The following is a 25,276-nucleotide window of genomic DNA, read 5'->3' as shown; positions in this document are numbered from 1 at the left end:
TAGAACTGAGGGTTAAGAAGGCCTGTATAGAATTCTATGCCTGCAAGAGAACCTTTGCAAAGAAATGGGATCTCCGGCCGAGGATGGTTCTCTGGATGTACACCGCTGTAATGCGTCCGATCCTAACGTACGGCTCTATTGTATGGTGGCAGGCTTTGAAGACAAAATACAATAGGATGAAGCTTAATAGAATTCAAAGAACCCCGTGTGCAGGTGCTACTGGAGCTCTGCACTCCTGCGCGGTAGATGCTCTCAATGTACTCCTGCATCCCCTCCCCTAGACCTCCACATTAAATATATTGCAGGGAGTAGTGCCGTCAGACTACGTGAGTGCGGATGCTGGGCAGCAAAAGTCCTAGTCCTACTCGCACTACCTAGCAGCCGTGGGTCTAAGATGGCTCAGGCTTACGAGCTGTGCCAAGTTAAGGAGAATCTAGCCCGCTTAAAACATAGCCCGATCACGAAAGCTCCTGTGTCAGATGCGTACAAATGCATTCAAGATTACGGGCACTGGCCATTGGGGAACCATGCCGCTAGGCTCGGAATACCCTACAATTCGCATTGCCGAAACTGTGGAGAAGGAAGGGTAACCCTCATGCACTTTCTCTGCGAGTGCCCAGCTCTAGCTAGAGTCAGGCTGCGGACACTGGGTAAACCATTCTTTAGGGACCTTATAGAGATTTCTAGCTGCAGGGTGGGACCTGAAGATCCGAGCCGGCTGGATTCTGCCTCCCTGCTTCCATAACAGCAGTCACAGTCAACAGTGTGGTATAAAAATGGCGCACCAAAGCGCTAATTGGGCTCCTCGGAGCAGCCACTGACACCTACCTGCCCGCCTTACTACAGAGAATTGGTCGTTGAAATAATTGAGGTAAACATGCAGGGATGTAATTCACCGTTTTTTGTATTCATAGTTATAACCTTTCTATCGCATTTCGTGTAAACAAGTGGAACCGTTCCTGAAAAGAGTAGGTGTGACAGACGGGAACCGATTTCAAAACTTTAAAAAAAAGAAAGTCATCGCTTCACATGTAATGAGAGATCACCTTCTCCATCCTTCAATAGCAGCTCAAAGTTATCAGATTCAGTGTAAAAGTTGCGTTTCGCATTTCCCTCATTCTCATTATATTCAATAACAATAGATTTACTAATTTCCAAGTATAGATACGCATCCAAGTTCTGAATTTTTAAAAGATTGTATAAAATAGCGTCATGTTATCGGCTGCAACTATATTCATGAGAAACATGGTCAGTACATGCCCCTTAATCTATAGAACCCTTAGATTATCTAACACGTTATTCCATTTTAATTTAATTACATCTTGCATCTATTTCTTAACATTTCCCAAATAATATAATTTCCAAATGTTTAACGGAACGACCACCTTAACACGCAATACCAAGACATGATCGTCTGTTCACCTCCAGTCAAATCGCACGTGCCTGCCATGCATCGAAATCTGTTAATTGATATAAGCAATTAAGCAAGAACCAGCAAATAGTTGGTAATTAATTAAACAAAAAATTCCATGGATAGTAAACATTGTGTCATTCTGTATTTATCACGCACAATTAAATATAGATTGCGGCTTGTGTGCTTCTACACGTGCGTGAATTTCTTCACATTTCCATACATAAATATTACAAGAATCTTATCAAAAACATCTTCCTTAGTCATTTCTTGGTGAATTCGAATTGCGGATACGAAATTCCTTAGAGCACAAGTTGCACAATCTTTCCTCGATGCATGTGAGAATGAATGCAATTCCGGTTGACAACGTTCGCTATCGTCGTTAACTCATCAGTAGCACGGGCTGCTATCGGAGGACCTGTTGGGAGTCATTTATCTAATGATTAATTATTTTACCGGTTTTCCAAGCACTTATCAGAAAAATTATTGGATATTAAATTGGGAGGTTTTGTTTGATTCGATTTCTACATTTTTCGTCTAGACACTATTCAGGTGGGTGAAATATCGATTGCACTTCCACGTGCAGTAAGTGCAAAGCCTCCCAATGTTGCTGGTTGTTAATAAACAATCGACTGTTGGTGATAATGGGGTTGTTTACGGATGATGGGTGCCCGACCCATGAAATTAATTGTTTCACGCGTGTTGACTTCTGAATGACATCGATGGGTGATTATTTATGGAAATGGATTAGTAGTTTTATTTATTGCTGCCACCAGATAGCCAGATGTGGGGTTGTTATGTGTTTCGATTGCAAATAGATTTCATGATGACGGGTTATCACTTGATTACGATTAGGTCAGTATTACGTTAATAACCTTTTTTAGTTTTCAGATGTTCTTATTGATTTCAAATGAAGTTTATTATAAACAGACGATGGTTGACTGGATTTTTCTTGTAAACATGGTAGTCATCTATTTTAGCAAAATTGAAGCTCGCGTGTTTGGTATCAGCTCTGATCGGATTCTATAGGGAGCTGGATGAAGGACTCGAAATATTTTCTAAAATAAGATAATAAACTTAACTTGGGCCAATTTGCATCAGAGCATGTAGTTTACTGTACATAATTGACTACAAAAGCGCATTGTACTCATCGTAAACTGGTTTTGCTGTTAAACCACTAAAATAAATAACATTTTCATGAATAAGGTCGTATCATGTTCTAGTCGATATACATACATAAATATTGTGTATGGACAAAAATTCAGGTTTCTTGCTTGAGTGCAAATTTGTAAATAACCTTGTTTTCGTTTCATTTGTTAGTTTGTGCCGTTAGGGCTTAAAATAATATTAGAGTCAAAATATTTTTACCCAACTAAAAATCAATTTTATACTATTCTAATAATGAAAAAAAAATGCAGATTTGGTATGTTTTATACCGAATACGAAATTTCCTACGTATATTGGTGACCCACGTTGGGCGCCACATGTATATTTAAGGCTCCGATTTTTAAGGTTTTGTGTAAACGGTTTACTGTCTGTCTGTCTGTCTGTCTGTCTGTCCGTCTGTCTGTCTGTCTGTCTGTCCGTCACACGCATTTTTCTCGGAGACGGTTAGAGCGATTGACACCAAATTTGGTAGAAAGGTGGGAACTGTGAACGCTCATGCATACAGTGAATTACATCCTTTTACGTCGAATTTAAGGGGGGGTCCCCATACATGCAAAAGGGGGGTGTAAAATTTTGTTTCATCAAATATAGTCATGTGGGGTATCAAATTAAAGGTCTTGATTAGTACTTTTCAAAGCCGATCTTAGTTTTGACATTCGTTGGAACGGTGGGGAGCGCGGGAGGTTGAAAGTGATCACTTCTTTAAGGGGGCCATTCTCAGAAACTACCAAACCGAAAAATCTGAAAAAAATCAGGAGGCTGCCACTATATGGTGTCTGGGCTCCGAAATACCTTTCATGCCGATATCTGTTTAAATAAAGTTAATAATAGTATATTACTACAATTTTTTGTAATTGGTTAAAAACCCCCCTTAAGTTCATCGTAGTACCATGATATAGGCTATAATCTAGAGCTATAGGCTATAATCTAGAGCATGATCTTACCAAGTTTGGTGGAAATCGCACTATTACTAACAAAGTTATAGTACCTCAAATTTGTTGCTTCTTTGAAAATTGAAGACTATGAATGTCAATTTCACCCGAAAGTAGATACTCTCATATAATATATGGATATATTACGTGCTACGTACTAAGAAATTCACAAAACCTTTCGTACCTGAAGCGTTTAGCTTCCGGTTTCCCGACTTGTTTAATATAATTTAGTAGTAATTAAGATTGTCAAGTCGAGATATGCAATAACATTTTCCTATTGATTTATACACAATCAGTAAATTTTGACTGTCAACAATCTAAAATCTCCCCGAGATAAATGGACCACATCTCGAATGGAGCATTTAAACTATTTTGACAAAGGTTTTTTCCAGTTTACTTCATTGTTTCGGAGAGAAAGCAATTTTTCGGTAGTTCTTACCATTTAGCAAGGGTGCGGTTTTGATGAGAGCTAGGGAACTATGACTTTATGGTTCCATGAAATCCAGGTGAGCTGGGCTGATATATAAATTTTCTTTTTGTTGCTTAAAATTGCGTAAAATGCGTATTGGGGATTTTATGGCTTTCCATTTTGTGTCGTGATTTACAATTTAAAATGTACGAGTATCTGGGAATTTAGCACGTTTCAGCTGTCATTAGTTTTTCTCCTTCAAGTTTAGGTGACCTTCTTACTATCTCCATGTGTGCGGATAGTATAAAGATTGCTTAAATCTATTTTCTAGCATGTCAAAAGTAGAACTACAGTTTGCATTGAAAATTGACGAATGGCGAACTATCAATGCAAACCATCATCATTAAAGCGGTCGCTTTAATGTTTCGCAAGACTTTGAACTACCACGCCAGGACGACATTTCGAATTCCTTTTGTACAGCCTCAGCTTCATGAACTACGTCGGTAAAGGACCTAGTTGACTCGATTGCGCCAGTTGCGTTCATAGTCTCTATTCGGTTTGAATTCAGCACAGGGTCGAAGGCTTACTCTTAGTGAATATATACTTCGTGAACTTCCCCAAAGGTTAGATGCTCTGCCGAGAGAATGAGCTGCTTTGCTATGACATTGCATTCAGGGGACCCAGATAACAGACCAGGTCCGGAAAGTACAATCTCCTTTCGAGTGCCAACACATATTGTATGCGCGGGCTCCGGAATTGGTGCAGTAAAAAGCTTTTTCCACATAGTGGCCTCCAGCTTGAAGTGGCGGGTAGAACAGCTTGCACTTCAATATAAATCTATTATATTAAAAATGAAAGGTTTCCAATTCATTATTTATTTATAGGTAGCAAGCACGTGTTTCAGGCACAACATGTGTCCTTCTCCAGTGTTTATTTTGTAATAATTTGTTTTACTAAACTCTAAGCCTTATATGGCCGCTGTCTACTATATGTTTTGCGACTGCAGAATTAACATGCCGTAGTGGGTTTTTAGTCGCTAGTTCCGCTTCTTTGGTATGTTCCTAGAAATGTGTTTTTACTAATCACTTAGTTTGCATTCCGGGCAAGTGATTTTATAGATCCCGCTCTTTTCCTCCTTGGATTTTGGGTCCTTTACGCTTCTAAGTCGCGTTTAAAGTTGTGCATGTCTACTTGCAGGGACAGCCTCTATTTTAAATCATTTAAGCGCATTACTAATCCTAGGCCACAACGTTGTTTCCTGTTATTGATAGCCTGTTTCTTTATTATTATAGCATCTATAATGTCGGTGCTATAACCGTTCTTTTTCACGGAGTCTTTTATATAAGCTAGCTCCTTGATATATCCCGATCTGGTTAGGTGGATGTTTAGCAATCTATGTACCATTCTGTGGAAGACGGCGAATTTATGCTGATAGGAATGGAAAGAGCTGCTAGGAATGACTCGTTGGGTGGTTGTGGGCTTTCTGAATATATCGAACTCGAGGTCTTCCCCGTTTCTAATAATTTTGATGTCCTGGAATGCTATTTCCCCCATTTGTTCAGTCTCCTTAGTGAATATAATATTTTTATGGAGCTGATTGATTTTTTCTAGCAATTCATTCAGCAGAGATTTGTCCACGATGGCTAGTACATCATCAACATATCTAACCCAAAAAGTGGACATTTTCCATTAGTTCAGAATTCATTCTGGAAGGTGAAATAGTTTTCACTCATGCATATGCTAGCTTTGGATATTTTCGATTCTTCCTCTTTTCCTTGGTTGAGGTGCGGTGTTTGTTGAGCCACGTTTCAAAGTTGTGTAGGGTCTGTTTGACAGGTATACTAGGAAAAAGTGCTTTCACGTTAAATGAAACTAGGATTGCGTGTTGTCTAATTTTAGCATCCTTCAGCTTCTCGACCACCTGGAAGCTGCTTTTTACGGCATATTTGCTACGACAGTCACCGGTAGCGGTGACGTCTTGTAGTCATCATTTCGCAATATTAAAGGAATTAGTGCCCGCAATAATTTCCCGTGTTTCGTTACCATTTTTATGTATCTTGGGTGGTATTTTGAACCTAGGCAAATAGGGATTAGGCATGCGTAATGCGGCTATGTTCTTGACAAGGTCAACACATTCCCCTAGTGTCTTCTCCACCCTTTTGATTGACTCTGGTAGAAGATTTGTTCTTAGTTTGAAGAAGTTGCCGTTATTTAGTTTCTGGAGTACCAAATCTTCGTAGGTCGTTCGGTTTATTATTACCAATTTGTTACTTTTATCTGCTTTTAGGTAAAAAACTGGTTTCTGGTTTAGTTTTTTCTTGTTGTATTGGTGAATAATATTTTTAATGAGAAACCTTGCCTTCTCTCGTTCATCCTTTTCCAGAAACCCAATAGCTCCCAGGACGTCTATAATCGTATCTTCGACGTTCATCTTCAAGTCCGGTGTCGCCTAGTCCAATCCTTTATTCCGTACCATCAATTTGTCATCCGTAGAAACTTCCGACGATTTGTTAACTACAAAGTATGCTATGTATTTTGGTGACTTATGTTCTGCCCTATATTCTCCGGTCGCGTTTCTCAGGGTCATTAATTTCTGGGAAAGTATCTTCTTCTTTCGATCTTGCTCGTATTCATATGCTCGGTCAATTTTGAAAAGTGTGGTGTCAATTAGAATATGTTGCACTGACATCTCGTGCGTTAATTTTAGATGGGTTTGGTATGCCAAGAGGGTGATCCTATCCAATTTTGAGAACTTTGATTTAATGCTATCTTTGATGAATTTTCTTTCCAGCGTTCTGGTATGTTTGTTGGTATTTCTGTTAGAGAGTCCTGTCTTGATGGAAAGTTGGTGTGATTTAGGTACTACCCTGTGTTTGAGACAGAGCTGTAGGAATTTAATATCCTGGCTCATATCCTGTAGAGTCTGATTTGGATGTCATTTTATAAGTTTTCTAAAAATAGTTCTTTTTAAAATAAATCTATTAAAAAGGACAGATTTCAAATTTAACTATAGAGTTTTATTTATTTTAAGGTAGCAAACACGTGTTTCGGACACAACATGTGTCCTCCTTTAGTGCTTATTTATAATATAAGATTTGGTTTATTTAACTCTAAGCCTTATATAACCCCCTTCCAATTGCCCCAATTAACATGATAACCAATGTTTCATTAACTAATTTGTCTGAAATTGTAATACCCCCCTTAATTACTTACCCTAATTACCTGGAATAAACTAGATGAACAATTGCCCATATCGGTGTTCAACAACCTGGCGTTACTTTGTTTAAAGATTTCTAGACTTTCTGCGGGGTCTAATTTGTGGACTTTATGTATTTTTTGTATGATGTTCACGTTGTCCCCAGCTTCCACCTTCTTGTAATCCAAGCACCTCCTTTATTAGGCACATCGGATTTGACTGTATGTTATACAACGTCTTAAGTTCGGTAATGTAGGTGTGTTCATCCATCTTGAGGCTTAGTCGGAAAGAGTCATCAGAAATCTTGCAGTAAACTTGTTGATCAAAATTGATTCCCAAGATATCTGCAGGCACATTATGACTAACAAACTTATCGTCGTGAATTCGTTCAGGAATCGCCGTCGCCTTTATCAAATCAAAAATTAAGTTATCGGTGATTGGAAGGTGAACACTCAGATAAAGGCTATCGACAAAGGAGGAAACATTGTTATCTTCGAATTATTTATATAATATTCGAAGTGCTCCTCCTAGAATTGCCTCGGTTTTGTCAACAGTATCAGCTAGCTGTTCTGGGTTTAATGCTACTAAAATACGAATAAACAGCGTTGAATAACGAATTATATTTTTTATAAGCTTCTTCTGAGCGCCCGCTGGTGAGTCGTAAGGTAATGTAAATTGATTTGAGTGTGGTCAACCCCTGTCAACCAAAAATTGATTATCATCAAAACGCTTCAATTGCTCGTTGATCCTGCCATCGGTAGCGTTCATCATTTGAGTCGCGCGTAGCATTATTCGTGTATTTGTATCCATGGTTAGCATTAACTTTTCGTTAACTCGATGTCATGATAAATTGCATCATCAACTCCGAACAAACTTGTCAGAACGTATTCAAGCAAACCTCGTTTGGTTCACGATTTGTTAACACAGAAAAGATCAATTCGATGGAAAATTTCGTTTTGAATCTCGATCAGATGTTGATTCAAATCCCTGGACTGTGTTTGATCTACAACTGTCCATCCTTTCGAGCATAAATCATCCATTTTTGTTGTTGTCGCCTTCACGATCTTCCTGTCCCTAGCGAAGTCGTCCCAACATATTCTTACCCTGAGGTTAAGAAGGCCTTTCGACATATTAATTTGACAAAGGTGTACAGCGTAGAAACTACCAGTCAGATTCTTTATAGTTACGAATGATTGTGCCGTGTCTAAACATACCATAATCATAACACTCAAAATCAATGCGGGTGATTAATGCTTTTTGTGATTTGTCATTTGTCAAAGAAGTCGTCTTCTCGGATTCGAAACGCTTCGATTGTCAATACCATTTTTTGCTTCAGTGCAAACATTCAACCTAGTTTCGATTTCTTTATTTAACTTTATGCTAACCATTATCGGAAGGGGACAAAGTTTGTGCACTGCACGTTTGGTTTCATGTCCCTTCAAATTTACGGACACTATTCGCACCAAACCATCCGGACCTGGATGAACTTCAACTATTCCTGCCAAAAGCCATTTCGTCGATGGATAATTCTCAGTTTTAACTAACACCGGCTGACCAACCCCAAAATTTTTAGGTAGCTTGATCGACTTTGGTATTTTTTGTAGCCTTGTTAATTATTTCTTTTACCATCTTGTCCAAAAGTCTCTTTTGATACGCTCAACTAGTTTACATTGAGTCAGTAAACTTAGATTGTCAGAAGAACTCTCAAGAATGGCCATTAGTGATTCTCCGACCAGAAAGTGCCCTGGAGTTAGCGTTGCTGCTAAGAGGTGCCAAATGTCGACTATTTAAACATGTCTCTATCTCGGAAAGTAGCGTGAAAATTTCCTCTACGGTTAGCTTACTTTCTCCAACAGCTTGCACACGGTGACCGATTTTACGCCGGCCTGCCAAAGTCCGCCGAAATGTGATCTGCTTGTGGATTAAAATACCAGGTAATACTGTAGTTGGCAACATGTTCCTTTGCAGTTTTCATCATAGCGTCAAATTCGCATTTCAACTTCTTGTTAGCTTCTACGAAATTAGTACCGCTGTTGGTGTACAAATCTTTATTGCTGCTATGCACGCTTCCGGTGTCAAATCTTCAACTAACTCCAAATGTATCGCTCTGGTTGGACCACTTGATGGTTATTGGTTCAGCAAAATCTAAATCTGCTGCTGCAAATAGGCGCGTTAAGGTCGCGCTTGCCCTTGGGAGAGATCCATCTGCTGAGGCTGACCTTGAGCTACATACCGGAAACATTTCGTGCACTTATGAATGCATGATTTTATCAAGTTTTGAGCGTGAAGAACCCAAAATTGTTGTCGAACTGTCTCGTTTCTACCGTGTAGTGTAGTTAAGTGGAAATGTGCTATGATGAGCTTAGGGAGATTACATTCGGATGATAGTACTATTTGATGCTTCACTTCCATTTCCAAACTCGAATTGCCGAGTCGCCCGCCCACGCTGAGAAATACTGTGGTTCAAAACTTTAGATTATTTTTTCTTCCAAAGTGCTTGCAGTAAGCAATGACTCAGATTAACTTTAAAAAACTCGAAAACCTACTTAAGATGTCAACAGCTGCAGATGGCTTTACAACCACTGATGCCGCAATTCGTTCACCCACCTTTACTGCACTACCATCTCCATCTCCACCAGATTCACAGCTTATAACCGACTCGGAAACATTCGAGAGGATTATCTGCTGACCTGACATGATTCTATTGCGTAACATGAGTATGCGCTTGAATTTCACTCATTCAGTTTGCAATACATTTTTTCCACTTTGAGGCAAGATCCAATCCAATACAGCTGTGGAGTTCGTCCAATATTGAGCCACATTGATGTTCAGTTTAGTCATCGCTTCTGGGACCTGTGACATCAATTTCACCAATATTGAAGATGCATTTAACTCCAATCGCGGAATCGACTGTGTTTTTACTGGTGCTACCTTTGTTTTCGATGCTATCAGATGGACCTGAGGTAATATGTTTGGTGGTACTATACGTGCTCCGAGCTGTCAGCAAAGCCATGCAACTCAATGATTGATTTCTTCATGCTTCCAATCGATCGAGGTACTCGTATTTGTTGCAATTCTGGAAACGTGAAGCTTCCACTCCCTTGTCATTTCTTTAGGTAGGTCATCATCCCAATCCAACTTAGTGAGCCACAATCTTTCATGAATATTTTTCCAAGGACTACTGCTGGCTGTAGTTAAAGGATCAAAAAGCTTCGCAACTGTTGATGCTGTAATATTAAACATGAATGTACCTTTACGTGGGTGTCATTCCAAACCTAATGTATTCACGTTATCGGCCGGTATCCATCGAAGGAGATAACCGGTAAACTAATCGTTGGAAATCAATGTCCTTCCTGCCCACTTGCACCATCCTATACATCTTCTCTATGTCTCGCAGCGAACTATAGGACCTACCAGTAGAATGTCGTTGAGTGACTTGCTAGTTGATGTTTTTTTGGAAGCATTGAATACAACTCGGACCTTCGTAGTGGTTTTGTCGACTATAAATTTCCAGCTTAGGCACATCCTCCACATGGTCTAGCTCAAGAAATTTGCGGATGCATTCGTCATATTCAGCATGCAAATCATGATATTTCATTAGCTTGGACTCCAATTGATTATAACGAACAATAGCGTGTTTCATAGAAGGAGCCAATGCGGTCCTTGGATCTTTCTTGAAACGCAGCCTCGCCTCTTATTGTCGTCCGTTGATAATGCGCCTCAGCCTCCTCTTCTTCCTTCGTAAACGGTCTTTTTTCGTCGGTACTTCTTCCTGCTCCCAAAATTGTGGAAGTTGCTTGTCCAACTGGGTTGTGCTCACAGGATAGGGTTTTGAATTGGAGCAGGTGTTTGGAATATCAATTATAATGGTGTACTTAAAGGTTCGTTTACTGAGAAGACTAGAATAGCCAGTCACTGTTTCTTGTGGATGTTGAGCTATATTTATATGATATACTTGCTGTTAAAAAGGATAGCGTAGAGAATGCAGGACTGGCACTCGTGAAAGTAGTGTTAATCACAAAGTGCCCTTAAAACACATCACTTCAAAATCAACTATTAAATTCCTTGGAATGATGACATATGCTGGGGTAAATTTTAAGCATCATCTGTTATATGTTTGCGTTGAGGCATTGAATGCAGCATGGTTCCAACAAGGATGATGACAAATGTTCATGATTCATGATAAACTAGTAGTACACTCCACACTGCTGTATACGGCAGCTGTACACCAAATACTCAAAAGATAATGGGATTCATTAAAAAATCGATCTACAAGTGTATTGCCCGTTCAGGGTTGCCTCGGATTATGCAGCAGGTGCGATTACTGGCATGATGCCGGGTGCATTCATAATAGTCCCAGTTCCTTTGTTTGGTTCATGAAGAACGTTGAAACGTCGCTATATTTTTGCATAGATTCAAACTACTCAGGTTACGGCAGTATCGCACGTATTTCTGGTGGTTTCCGGGGAAGACAAAATAGACCGACAGAGAACTGATTCAAATTGGTCATTGTTCTGCACAAACAAATTTTAAAAATATGGACAAAATGGTATAATACCGACATTATAATGTCAAGACACTCATACGAAATAAAGTAGCGTTCCACAACTGGTGTTCTTTGTGATCGACGTATCAACGAACGTCTCAAATCTAAAATTTACCGTAATGTCGTCCATTCCATCGCTCTCTATGGTTCTGACTGTTGGCCGACGATAAGAGATAATGAACGGCGTCTTCCGGTAATGAAGACGAAGATGTTGCGTTGTACTAGTGGCGTACGTGTCACCATCCAAAATGAGGATATCCGCGATCGTTATGAAGTTGCATTGATTCTGGAAAAATTACCGTCTTCGATGGTATGGTCACGAAATTCGTGCTAACGAGTATTCACTTTCCAATATTGGTCTGAACATCGAGGTGGACGGTGAGCGGCAAAAAGACCAGCCAAAATAACGCTGCTTTGACACGTTGGATGGAGCTTTGAAAGCCTTGCGATTGCATCCAGATCAGGCTTCTGATGGAACCAAATGGCGAAGTCTATCACGATGAGCCGACCCCGCTTGTAAACGGAACAAAGGCTGAAGAAAAAGAAGGAGTTGGGCTGATTTTGATAGGACTTCATTTAATTGTGCGCGTATGCAAACATTTATAGGCGGTAATTTTCTATGCAAAGTTAAAACAATAGCGATGATCACATAGTCAGACCTCATGTATTCATTAGACTTGTCGATAATTCTAACATAACAAATTTGACCTGAAATGATGGTCTTTAGATTGAGAATATCTTCTGAAATACGCTGAATGTTCACCTCCTTCGCATACCCAGCAGCAGTGTCAGATGGTGTAGAACACATCAATGAGAAAAATTTCTCAAAATTTAGGCCTTAATGCATTACACTGTATATCTCGCGAACCGTATTAGTTGTAAGAAGGTGGTTTCGTCTTTGTACCCTAGTCTTGCCATTAAGAAATACTGTGGTCAAAATGAGCCTATTGGTTCATTACAGAGAGATGCGATGACACAACGACGATAAAAATTGAACGACGTGGAAGGAATAATCTCAATGTTCTCTATAAATTGTCCGATACTCTTCCTCCAACCGCTACTTACGTTCACAGCTTTTATGTTTTTCGGACGTTTTATATACATATATATATGTATCACAAGCTTTATGACCAGGTCGATGAAAAACGAAGACGGTCCTTATTACTAATCGTAGGAAAAACGATACTACCAAAATTCGGGTTTATATTTACCAGGTCGTTTGAAAATCGATCACTGAATACCTGGGGGTAATGATTGATACCAATATAAGCCTCAAAGGGAACGTGGACTATGAGTGAGGTAGCAAAGGCTAGTTCACCTCTAGTAAGGATGATGTCGCCGGCTGTTTATTGTAGGGGAGGAAAAAATCACCCCACTATACGAGGCTCCTGTATGAATGCACCGTCACAGGAAGTTTGCGTCTTAGCGGGAATGGTTTCCTTGGATCTAGTGAATAAGGCACACAGACGCTACCAGAAAAGAAAGGCGAGTCTGCCCGCTGTGACTGTGGATTTCTGAAAAGCCATTATGAAGGAGCTGTTCAGGAGAACGGTAGGATAATTCCGGAACAGGCCAATGGGCGCATACCCTGATACCATGTATTGAGAGATGGGCCGAGCGAAAACACGAAGAATTGAATTTTACATACACTTCCATAGTTCCTTATGGGACACGATGGCTCGGATTGGACAAATCCCCCTACTGTTTTCAATGCACCACTATACTCGAGGTCCCGGAATAAATTATGTTCTATTGGCTAAGATTGTTAGCCATCGAACTCATAATATCCTGTAGGAAATGCTGAAGTTGAAGACAAGTCGGTAAACGCAATAATAACCGTGATACAAGAACAGCTCCAGGAACTCATTTAAACCCGAAAAACACGTAGGAAATATGATTGAATCATACTAGTGTAGACCAGAGCTCTCTGCTCTAATACTTGATAATGGTCCTACGGGGATATGGGTAGAAATGTGGGGGTGGTTTTGGTGGGTGAGAATCCCATACACTACTGCAATGTTTCCACCTTTATCCGTAAAAAGCAAAGAAAAATCGTATGATTCATGTTTTGATGCCAAAGTCAAATTCCGAAAATTCGCACATATACTCGCATGTACTTACCATTGAGTAATAATAGGCTTGGATGACAAATTCACAACCATGCATATTAATATACAATATCTCTGATACCTACGCATCTCAACTAGCCTTACTATAAATAGTTTCATCTATAGATACTTTCCTATCTTCCGGCTTCAGTATTTACTACTATAATATCAAAATAAAAGAAATCGTTGCCTAATTGGTTCCTCCAATTAAATGACAATACCAAGAGTTCACCATAGTTAGATTTATGGACTCTTCCCACAGCAATAAAAGAGCTATCTTTGATATTTCCAATATTATTGGCCGCACGCTTAAAATAGCAATCCGATGGCAGGAATACCATATAGGTGAGGTGAGCTCGAAGTAGCTTCAAGTATTATTCATCAAAATTTACAAAAAGTACAAAACAAATGAATTTTCTCATGGAGTCCGTGGCGCTTGAATTTTGATGTTTGAAATATTTTATGCAACAATTTGATAATAAGAACAAAACTTGGACTGGTTTTTATTTAAATGTTTATTGTTGCGACTCGTGCAAGAATGTTAGATAACATTTAATTTTTATTTTTCTTCCAAATAATTATTCTACTCATCATCGTTTGGTGAATATATGCCATTTAGCATCTTCCAAAAAAATAGATTTTAATGGAGCATTTAATCGAGCCATATTGTGTAATAATTACTGCGTTGACACTTAGAGCCAGATACTGGAATCAACTCTTTTGAATTATGATTGCGAAGTGATTGATGATATCACATGCATATATACAGTAAATATATTGATGGTTCACCAAAAGTGTGCTAGCAACAAGTTGAATGCACTATAATCAGCACAAATAATTGAACTTCGAATTTGATGGTTTTAATTGGCGAAAAAAAGTGCAATACTAAAAGTTGGACGTGTGAAAGTCGGTGAAAGAGAATCAACCTTGCAAATTTTGATAGAGGAACATTTGTTTGGCTGCTGACAGCAATTTTAATTAGAGACTAAACAAATGGGAATATTTTAATCTACCAATTTGTTCATGCCGTCATATGGCAAATCATACCCCGGAATATACCAATATATTCTTTTGCTTTTTTTGGTAGATTGGCGTGAGTCATAGATTGATTTCATGGACATAGTTCAAAGGTGATATAATGTTATGGTATTGATTGCGATTTGGATTACTTGACTTTAGCAAATACTGTCCATAATAGGCACGAAAAAATTGTGCAGTAAATTGGTGGTGAATTAATATTCTTAGTTTTTTGTTTATTAGCGTCCGAAATTTCACACTGTACAGAGTGACTATCTTGAATTTGGGTACATCTTCTCTTGTAGCTCAGGTGATCGATATTTTATTTCAAATCAAATTTTGAGAGATACTTTTTTTTATTTGTAACGTTTCGATTCATTTTGATTCTAGATTGAGATAAATCTTATTGTGTTAATGAAAGTTCTAGAGTGTGTCGGAATCGGGCGAATAACAAGAAAATAAAGCAGGTGCTTCGGAAGTTTTATTTGAAAATCGTCCGCTTTGCTCAGCTTCAATGATAGCACTCGGAACAACGTTCCAATTTTAGTAGCTTATGCTTAGGTAGCTACCACGTCATTTACAAAATTTCGTTCCGCTTTAAATTCTGCAAACAAACGACATCTAAGCATCAAACTATGAGCCATAACAGTAACTGCATGCAATAGTGTAAAAATCTGTAGAGAGTTTACTTTCTTCAGTAAAATCGCTGGTATCTTAAGGAGTTTGTATATAGTATTATATTTTGATCGAGGAAACCCCCACGTTGGGTGCCATTTGTAAAAAACTACAATGAACGGGGTCGTGTGTGCGTGTGTGTGTGTTTGAGGTGGGGGGGAGGCAAAGCCTCTGAGCATTCAGACCTTAGTAGCACATTGTACTCGATGTCCCCGTCTAACGGAATATCCCGGATTCGTTTATGTATTGCAGGATTTCCGTTAGTGGTTGTGATGCTATCCGCTACAGTTGGAGCACATCTGCACCAAACATTTGATGTCTGATGCGTCCAAAGGCGGAGCACTCACATAGAAAATATTCCGTGGATTGCGCTTTCTCATTACAGGATGAACACGTATCATCTTGGATAATTCCTATTCTGAACATGTGCCCAGCTAGTGAATTATGGCCAGTCAGAATGCCCACAATAAATCTGCAAGTCTTCCTGTTTTTCGACAGGATAAACTTTGCAGTATGTTTGTTTGGTTCTGACAGGAAAAGTTTGGTCTGTCTAGCAGCATTAAAGCTTCGACACCTGTCATTATGGGAAGCTTGTTCCCAGCTTTTGATAGCAGCATCAGTCAATGTTACTGCCACACCAATTGCTGGTTCCGGCCCGGGCATGGGGAGAGTTGAAGCCTCTTTTGCTAAGGCATCTAAGATTTCATTTGCATCTACACCACAATGACCAGGTACCCAGAGTAAATTTACCGTATTGAATCTAGAAATAGAGTTCAATCGGTTTCTATATTCCTGAACGATTTTTGAAGTGATCAAAGTACTACTCAATGCCCTCAATGCAGCTTGACTATCGTTACAGATTACGATGCGCCCGCCTTTCAACTGCTCGTCAATCATCTAGGTTGCCGCCCTTAGGATCGCATACACCTCAGCCTGAAAGGCCGTTGTGTATTGCCCCAAAAAAAAACCCAGTTCTCATTTTTATTCGAGAGGTAGACTCCTGCTCCAGAACCATTTTCTGTCTTTGAGCCATCGGTGTAGAAGGCGTCAGTATATCCCGACTCGCATTCTTCTGGTTCGTCCTAAGTACATATGAATTAGGTGAAGTCTCCAAAATCCGTACCTCGGCCACGACCTAATTTCTCAGAGTCGCGTGAGGATTCGAAGTGTGTGACTTCTTACTACTTGGAGAGTTACAACCCTTTGTTTCCATCTTCATATGTTTTTGGACACCCTTAGTGTAGTAGTAAACTACCACAAGCTCCCCCACCATGACAAGATTGCACCATTTTCCTCGAAGCGAAGACCCACTTGTTGTAGTTTTCCCTGCCTTTTAGTTTTGGAGTATTTACCAAGTATTATAGTTCGATGCCATTTTTGCAATCTTTTGCTGCATATACTAAATAGCACGTCGCTGAGTATATTTTACTCCTTTCAATTCGGGAAACTTACATTATTTTCTTTTGCCGAGAGCACTAGGCCCATTATCTATTAATGGAATACAAGTTTTCGGAGAAGAGCGAGGGATATTTTATTTGAATATTCAGAATTAACATTTGGTACACAATGGATAGTGTTGCTACTTAGTATCCAATATTGATATGAAACTAAACAATCTCGAAATTGTTTAGCTTAAGATTCGCAGTGGTCAGCAAGTCTACCTGCTTACACTATTTTGCTCTTTCAGGTTCCGATTGGTGGTAATTATAATACTTTAAGTATTTCAGCAGTTTTTGCCAGATGTATCTTTTTTGGTTTCTCTTTATGCGCACGGAACCGAATCGTATCGAATCTAACATATAACGCATATTAGATGCGGCGCTTACTGTTCTTAATATTCTTTATTATATATCCTCTACGTTCCATCTTGCTTTTGAATACCCTCCATAGGTACGAAAGGAAATGGCCAATCATAAGGTACTCTGTCCCCTTCGCGGGGGTGTCATCCCTATCTAACTCGTTGACGTTAAGATTCTCGCTTGTCCCTTATATCTCATTAATGAATGCCATGGATAGAGTAACCGCGCCCGCGTTAGCATACCTAATACCTTGTTTCCTAGTCCCTAACATCGCTCTTGATTTAGATCCCTATTGGATCAGGACTTAGATTTCCTGCAATCATTCTTCTCTTGTAGGCTGATCTTCGACGTTCTTCTCTTTGTTGGTTCTACTGGGGGCTTCTGCTGATTTTACCAGTTTCTTTAGATAGCAGAGGTACACTACTGAGATCTATTTTCTCCCTAGCGTCTTTAATACCAATTGCAGACGTGGTTTTGCTGGGCCCCGCATCCTGATATATAGTTATAGTCTTAGTTTTCTCTTTCACAGCGTGTCCACCTCACTAATCTTATAAGTTTCATCATCAACGGCGTAACACCGGTATTCGGTCTACATCTGCCTTAAAAAGAAACTCCACACATCCCGGATTTGCGCCGAGGTCCACCAATTCGATATCCCTAAAAGCTGTCTGGCGTCCTGACCTACGCCATCGTTCCATCTCAGGCAGGGTCTGCCTCGTCTTCTTTTTCTACCATAGATTTTGCCCTTATAGACTTTCTGGGCTGGATCATCCTCATCCATACGGATTAAGTGACCCGCCCACCGTAACTTATTGAGTCGATATTATAAACAACCTGACAGACATGGTATCGCTCATAGATTTCGTCATTATTTAGGCTAGAAATCGTCCATCCTCATGTAGGGGATCAAAAATTCTTCAGAGGATTCTTCTCTCGAACGCGGCCAAGAGTTCGCAATTTTTCTTACTAAGAGCCCAAGTCTCCGAGGAATACATAAGGACTGGCAAGGTCATTGTCTTGTACAGTAAAAGCTTTAACCTTATGGTGAGATGTTTGGAGCGAAACAGTTTTTGTAAGCTGAAATAGGCTCTGTTGGTTGCTAACAACGGTACGCCGATTTCATCATCATAGTTGTTATCGATTGTGATTTTCGACCCTAGATAGGAGAAATTATCAACGGTATCGAAGTTGTAGTCTTCCATCTTTATTCTTCCCGTTTCACCAGTGCGGTTCAATCTGGTTGGTTGGTTGGTTTTCGGTGCTGACGTTGCCACCATATATTTTGTCTTGCTTTCATTGAAGTGCAGATCTCGCGCCCCCTGCTCGATCTGGATGAAGGCAGTTTGTAAGTCTCCGGTCGTTCTTCCCATGATGTCGATATCGTCAGCATAGGCCAGTAGTTGGGTGGACTTAAAGAGGATCGTACTGCTTGTATTTATCTCAGCATTACGAACCACCTTCTCCAGGGCCAGGTTAAAGAGGACGCATGATAGGCCATCCCCTGGTCGTAGACCGTTGTTGATGTCGAATGGTTTAAGAGTGATCCTGCTGCCTTTATCTGGCCTTGCACATTCGTCAGCAGGGTTAGCAACATTCGAAATTTATTGCGAATGTTGCTAATCCGACTGACAGATGCCACCACCGGTGTTCTCCGTGGCGTAGTAGGCCTTGACAACTAATTGTAAAGAAATAATTGAATATGATGAGTTGCTAGCGAATCATCGACCGGACCGGTCGCATTATTACATTTTGTTTCTCTTGTCATTTTATTCCCTTTGCCTTAATAATAAATTTAAATTTTGTAACACATTATATGAGTAATTTTAATTACCTATAAAGTGGTGACCCCGATTAACAAAGAAATTGGAATAAAATTCCCGATTGTTGGAACGGGGAGAAAAGGCAGGTTTGTATGGGAGATTTTGCAATTGCGACGATTGTGCCCAGGTAGAGCGAGGCAGCGCAGCCTGGACTTGAGTGAAAGCCGACATCGTCGCAGGGCCAGTTTCGGGCTATTTTTTGTGTGTCGCTCGTTGCGAAGACGCTAAAGGTGATTAAACCGTCCACCAGAAGGAGGCAGATGCAGCACCGCGAACGGGGCTTCGAATAAGCAATTGCAAGGAATTTTGTCGAGGACGCCCCGTATCAGTGCCGACTGGCAGGTTGTGCCGTTTATTTCGCTAGGAGAGACGCGAAAAATTCCGTTGGTTCTCTTGTGCCCCCGATGTCTAGTGCTGAAATCATTGATCGGTCCGTTTTGAATGCGTACTAGTCTGGCCCCACCACAAAGGACACACGAGAGATTGTGTGCTCTGAAGAGGCTGTCCGCGCGTTTGACAAATGCCGACAACAATTGGCTGATGCTACACTCTTGGCATTTCTTCGACAAGATGCACCCCTAACCGTTTTGTTGATGCCTCTGACATCGCGGTAGGTGCTGCTCTTCACCGAAAGATGAATAAAGTCTGGCAGCCGTGGAGCTTTTTCTCTAAACAGTTGAACCCCGCTCAACAGAACTACAGCACCTACGATCGAGAACTGCTCGCCGCGTACTTGAGCATTAAATACTTCCGTTTCTCCCTAGAAGGCAGGCCGTTCACAGCGATCACGGACCATAAGCCTCTCACATATGATTTAAAACAAAAGCCCGACAACTCATTCCCTCGTCGGCTTCGACACTTGAGCCTTATAAGCCAGCTCACGTCTGACATACAGCACGTGTTCGGCAAGGACAACATAGTTTCTGACGCTTTGTCACGTGTCTCTGAGCTAAACATCCCCGCTTCACTCGAGTTCTCGGCTATCGCCAAGGAGCAGGAGGATAACGCAGTACTTCAAAGCCTCAAAACCTCTCTCTCTGCTACGAGTACTCGGAAAAGGGACCACGGTCATACATTCGGCCACCTTCCGCAAGGAAGTGTTCCACGCGGTTGACGACTAAGCGCATCCAGGCGTTTGTGCCCCAAATCAACGTCGCGTTCGCTTCGCCGAACGATGGGAAACGCAGTTCCGGGTTCAGTCGCTGAAACCCCTAGAGTTCATCTGGGAGCGGAATGATGTGGCGCAGCAGGGTTAGCAACTGACAGATGCCACTACCGGTGTTCTCCGTGGCGTAGTAGTCTAGTTAGTCTTATCAATTTCGTCGGGATACCGAATTCTCTCATGGCCGTGTACAGATTTACCCTGGCTATGCTATCATAGGCGGCTTTAAAGTTAATGAAAAGATGGTGCAACTGATGTCCATATTCCACCAGTTTTTTCATCGCTTGCGCAGAGATAAAATCTGATCTGTCGCTGATTTGCCCGGAGTGAAGCCTTTTTGGTATGGGCCAATGATGTTGTGGGCGTATGGGGCTATCCGGCCTAGCAAGATAGCGGAGAATATCTTATAGATGGTACTCAGCAGCGTGATACCTCTATAATTGCTGCACTGTGTGATAGCTCCCTTTTGTATGTATGAGACAGATGATGTTTCTTTGTCAGTCGTCAGGCATTGATTCGCTGTCCCACACCTTGAGCACAAGTTGATGAACCACTTGGTGTAATTGGTCGCCTCCATGTTTAACTAATTCCATCGGCTCCTGGGGACTTATGATTTTCAAGCTGGTGAGTTGCACGGACTGTTTCTCCTGTACTTGGTGATGGCAGTATTTGTCCGTCCTCTTCAGTTGGCGGGACCTCCAACTCGCCGATGTTCTGGTTGTTCAGTAGTTCATAAAAGTACTCAACCCATCGTTCTAATATGCCCATTCTGTCGGAAATCAGATTTCCCTGTTTGTCTCGGCAGGATGAGCATCAGGGTGTATAAGGCTTCATCCTGCTGACTTGTTGGTAAAACTTCCGCGCCTGGTGCGGTTGCTCCCTGTACTTTTCTAGTTCACAGACTTGTTGGTTCTCTCAGGCTTCCTTTTTCCGTCTGTGAAGTCGTCCTTGCGTATAAGCGCAAAATACTTATAAAATTGGAAACAAGCTATCAATGCAAATTATATAAAGATTGATCTTCCCGTTCCACTTTTTGAGCAAAGATCTTTCTTAATCTCTGAACACATAAATTATTGTATATTTACATAATTATCTATAAATGAATTATATGCAAATTGGCCTTATTTGAATAAATTTCAAATTAACTTACTTCCCTCAGCGTAGCTCATAGTTCACTTTTGATGATCAATATCCGTAACAGTAGGCAGATGTGTTATTTTCTCATAATTCATTCTAGCAAGGACATGTCAAGCGATAGAGTGAATACTAGAATATCTAAGTTTCATCAGAAAATATGCATGGGAAAGTGATAGGAATACTACAGATGATAGTAGACGGAATAACATATTTGTGAATTTCTGTCTAGACAAAGGATTACTATCGCATCTAAAATGCAAGATTTTTTGTTATCTACATTTATTCGAATTATGTAGATATCAATGTTATGATTGCGTACAGATAGATTGCTCGCATGTCCATGTCGAAATACCTTCAGAAATGAAATGAATGGAACGCAATGTTTCGAAAGTAAGTTTACCTTGTTTGTCAGGCGATGATATTATCATCCAGTTTGACGAAATTTGGTAATATTTATGGTGTCAAAACAGTTTGAAAGGCAGACTACATACATATGTAACACGTCATTTACCCTACCTGAATTAATTGATTGGATTCAGTAAAAGAACTCAAATGCCACTGTCCAATCTATTTTTAAAGATCGACTAATACGATTTCATCTAAACAGGAACTATTAGTGTGAATAATTACTACTAATGAAATATTATGTTTTCTTTTTTCCCATTTCAGATACTAATTTTTGGGCTAATTTGAATACCACATTTTACTCGATTGTAACGTCTTTGCTAACGTAAGCTTTGAGAACGCACGTAAATTAAAATGTCCACATTTTATTTGTTCTTCGTCATCGCGTTCGTTACCATTTCACAATGTCCATTAACAATAGCTGATCCTGTTGTCCACTTGGGTCATGCGAAGATAGTTGGCACATATATGCCTGGATATAAAATCAGCAGTTTTGAAGCGTTTTTGGGAATCCCATATGCTAAGCCTCCATTAGGTCGGCTTCGATTTGCGGTGAGTTGTATTCTGGTTACGATTGATAACAAGAAAGTTTTATGATTGTATCTTTTTATTTGCGACATAGAATCCAGTTCCCGCCGATCCTATTATTGGAGTGTTCAATGCGACCACGGCTAGAGACGATTGTATACAGAAGAATTATTTGCTGAAGACACCTGTAATACTGGGCGATGAGGATTGTTTGTATTTGAATGTTTACAGGCCAGTTGGGGTGAGTTTTAATTTTATGAGACATGTTTCATAGTGGGCAGAAGCGTGAGGAATGTCTTTTATACCGGGTTTTCACCGTAATAAATTAAGTTTACATCTATTTTAGCATTTAGTAGCAAAGTTCAGTAAACTGCAAACAAAATTCATTTGATTAGCTGCTCTAATTAGCGCTTATTGTTCGGCAAATATGGTTCGTTTCTATAATAATTAACCTGGTATAATAAAACCCGATTTGACAAAATTTAACAAAAACACATCCTAAGTATTATTCCATTTGTATAAAACTTTCTATTACAATTTATTTTTGGTCTAATCTAATGGAATGTCTCTTATCACCTCCCCTCAATTCGCGGTTCAATGCCTTATGTGACATAGAAGTATTGTATCTTTTTCAGCTCCAATCGAATTTCTATACAATTGATCTAACTCGGACATTTTTTGCGGGTACATCTAGAATTAACTCAAGTGCACAAGATACTGAATATTCATAAGTAAATGTTGTATCTTCAGCTGCAAATGATTGTTACAAAGTGTTTGAGATCAAATACTGTGAATGCACAAAATATGACATTCTCAACAGCGTCTCAAGGATGTCTCAAGATGTGCAAATTTACTTTAGATTTTTAATTACAAGTCACTGAACTGAACGTTCTTAAAATTTGTTACATTTTTTCTTGTGATTATAGTTTCAGTCATTTTAGATTTCATTTTGAAGCATTGATTCAGGAAAGGGAAAGTATAGTGGTTAGATTAGCAGCACATTGCACCTTGAATTGCTACTTTTGGGCTTTAATAGTTGGTACTTCTGAACTTTGGTATTTAATATTTCTGAGCTTTGAAATTGCCTCGGGGTATCACCCTTAAATTAAATCAGTAAACTCATGCTGATGGGAGGGGAAAAAGGGAAGGTTTGTAATGACTCTGAAGGAATGATCAAAAGACCAGCGGAGTTAGTCGAGGTTGACTAGTTAGTTAGTTTAGTTTGCTGGGGTGAGCCGCAGCTCCGAACACTCAGACCACTGTTAGGCCCATTGTACTATCCCCGTAACTCGCCTATTCAATGGCTTCCCGCCTACGGCGTTCGCAGGCTTTAGCGAATCGGAGAACATTCTCCAGTGGCAGAGAGTGTACAGATTCTTCATTGAAGAAAATCTTACCAGGCTGTAAATAGTGTAGGGCTGTCTCCTCCTCAAATTGGCTGCACATAGTCGAAACCACCACTCCACTCTTTTCCATATGGTGGTTTTAGGAGGATTGTCCCGTTAAAAGCCCTACTAGGGTTTTCATGTTGCACTTCTTAAGGGATAACAAAAATGCCGCTCTAGTGACCCCAGGTTCTTTCATAAGGATATGCGCCTGCCAGTAAGAGTGGCTGCGTAAATCCTTTTAATTTCACCCTTCAGAGGAGACTTACTAGTGGATGGCCGGATTCCAAAAGCCGGTTCGGGCTCCACCATTGTGAATCCAGACCCTTAGCGAGCCAGTCTTTCAGTTTCCTCATTACCAGCTATGTATGATTGCGTCGGCACAAACATCAAGAATCTTTCGTTCAGTTGGCCAAGTTTCAGCAGTACCCGATGATAACTCTACACCAACAGTTATTGTTTAGTGCCGGTAATACGGGGAGACTGTTGGAACAGATTCAAATGATGTGACCCCTCCATTTTTGTCGCAAACATTCTTCTGCTGCCAATGAAATGGCATATATCTCCACCTGGAATATGGTCGTCATTTTTCCGGGGGTTGGGCCAATTCTATAATCGGATTCCACGATAACACCCTTGCGCCCGATCCGCCCTCCATGACTGATCCGTGGGTGAAGATTATTAAGTCTGTAATCTGAAAAGACTCATGACCATTTGTCGACCATTCTTCTCTTTTGGTAATTACAACAGTGTATGTCTTTTCAAAGACGAATCTGGAAACCATATTATCGGTCGGCATCAGGGCTACCGGATGTTTGTCGAGGAATTTCCAGATAGACGCATGATCGTGTGATTGGCCGCCTTTCCACGTCCCATATGATCCATATCCTATATATCTCCAAGTCAATGGGGGTAGATTTAGGATAGCTTCAAGTAGCGAAGTCAGCGTAGTACTCATTGCTCCAGTAATACTTAGACAGCCAAGCCTCTGAATCTGCCTGAGCAGCTTCCTGCTGTTAGCAAAGTTCAGTATTTCCCCCCAGACGATGCATCATCATCATCAACGGCGCAACAACTGGTATCCGCACTAGGACGATGCATGCATACATCAAAATGGGTTTTATTATGGATGTATACATTCAGTATATCCGTTTTGGTGAAAGTCCCCAGGTCTTACCTATCGCATTCCTACAGCACTAGAGCAATTTGCAGGATTTCTGGTACTGTTCCTGGATATGGTGCTTCCACGTTAACTTAGAGTCGAAATGTTCTCCTAAATACTTGACTGTTTGTACCAGCTGCATTTCCTTCCCTGCTAATGTGGTTAGTGTGTAGCTGCCCTACCTGATCTTCCTAGTGAACATAACTAGTCCAGTCTTCCTAGCTTTCACCGTGAGTCCAATATGGATGCACCAACTGTGGATCTCATGTAGAGTTGCATTCAAGCGGTCACATCCTGTGTCCGCAAACTTACCGGTAATTATTACGGCTAGATCGTCCGTAAATGCTGCGTGAAGACTTTTTGGGCTCCAGTAGCCATAGCAGGGTATCCATTCTCTCCATCCTCTCTGTGGGCAGC

The 25,276-nt window shown here is 40.4% G+C and overlaps 1 protein-coding gene across 1 annotated transcript in view; it reads left to right on the top strand.

Moving 5' to 3' along the window:
- Window positions 1–25,276, top strand: part of LOC119659715 (venom carboxylesterase-6-like) — a 54,286-nt gene that overhangs the window by 21,202 nt on the left and 7,808 nt on the right. Inside the window, exons 2-3 of the mRNA XM_038067970.1 lie at window positions 22,049–22,336; window positions 22,407–22,553. Of these exons, the coding sequence (XP_037923898.1) occupies window positions 22,139–22,336; window positions 22,407–22,553 (345 nt within the window). The 5' untranslated portion in view covers window positions 22,049–22,138. The remainder of the gene's footprint in view (window positions 1–22,048; window positions 22,337–22,406; window positions 22,554–25,276) is intronic.

Source organism: Hermetia illucens, chromosome 6 (assembly GCF_905115235.1).
Source record: "Hermetia illucens chromosome 6, iHerIll2.2.curated.20191125, whole genome shotgun sequence".
NCBI lineage: Eukaryota > Metazoa > Arthropoda > Insecta > Diptera > Stratiomyidae > Hermetia > Hermetia illucens.
This window is presented reverse-complemented; position numbering and strand designations above follow the sequence as displayed.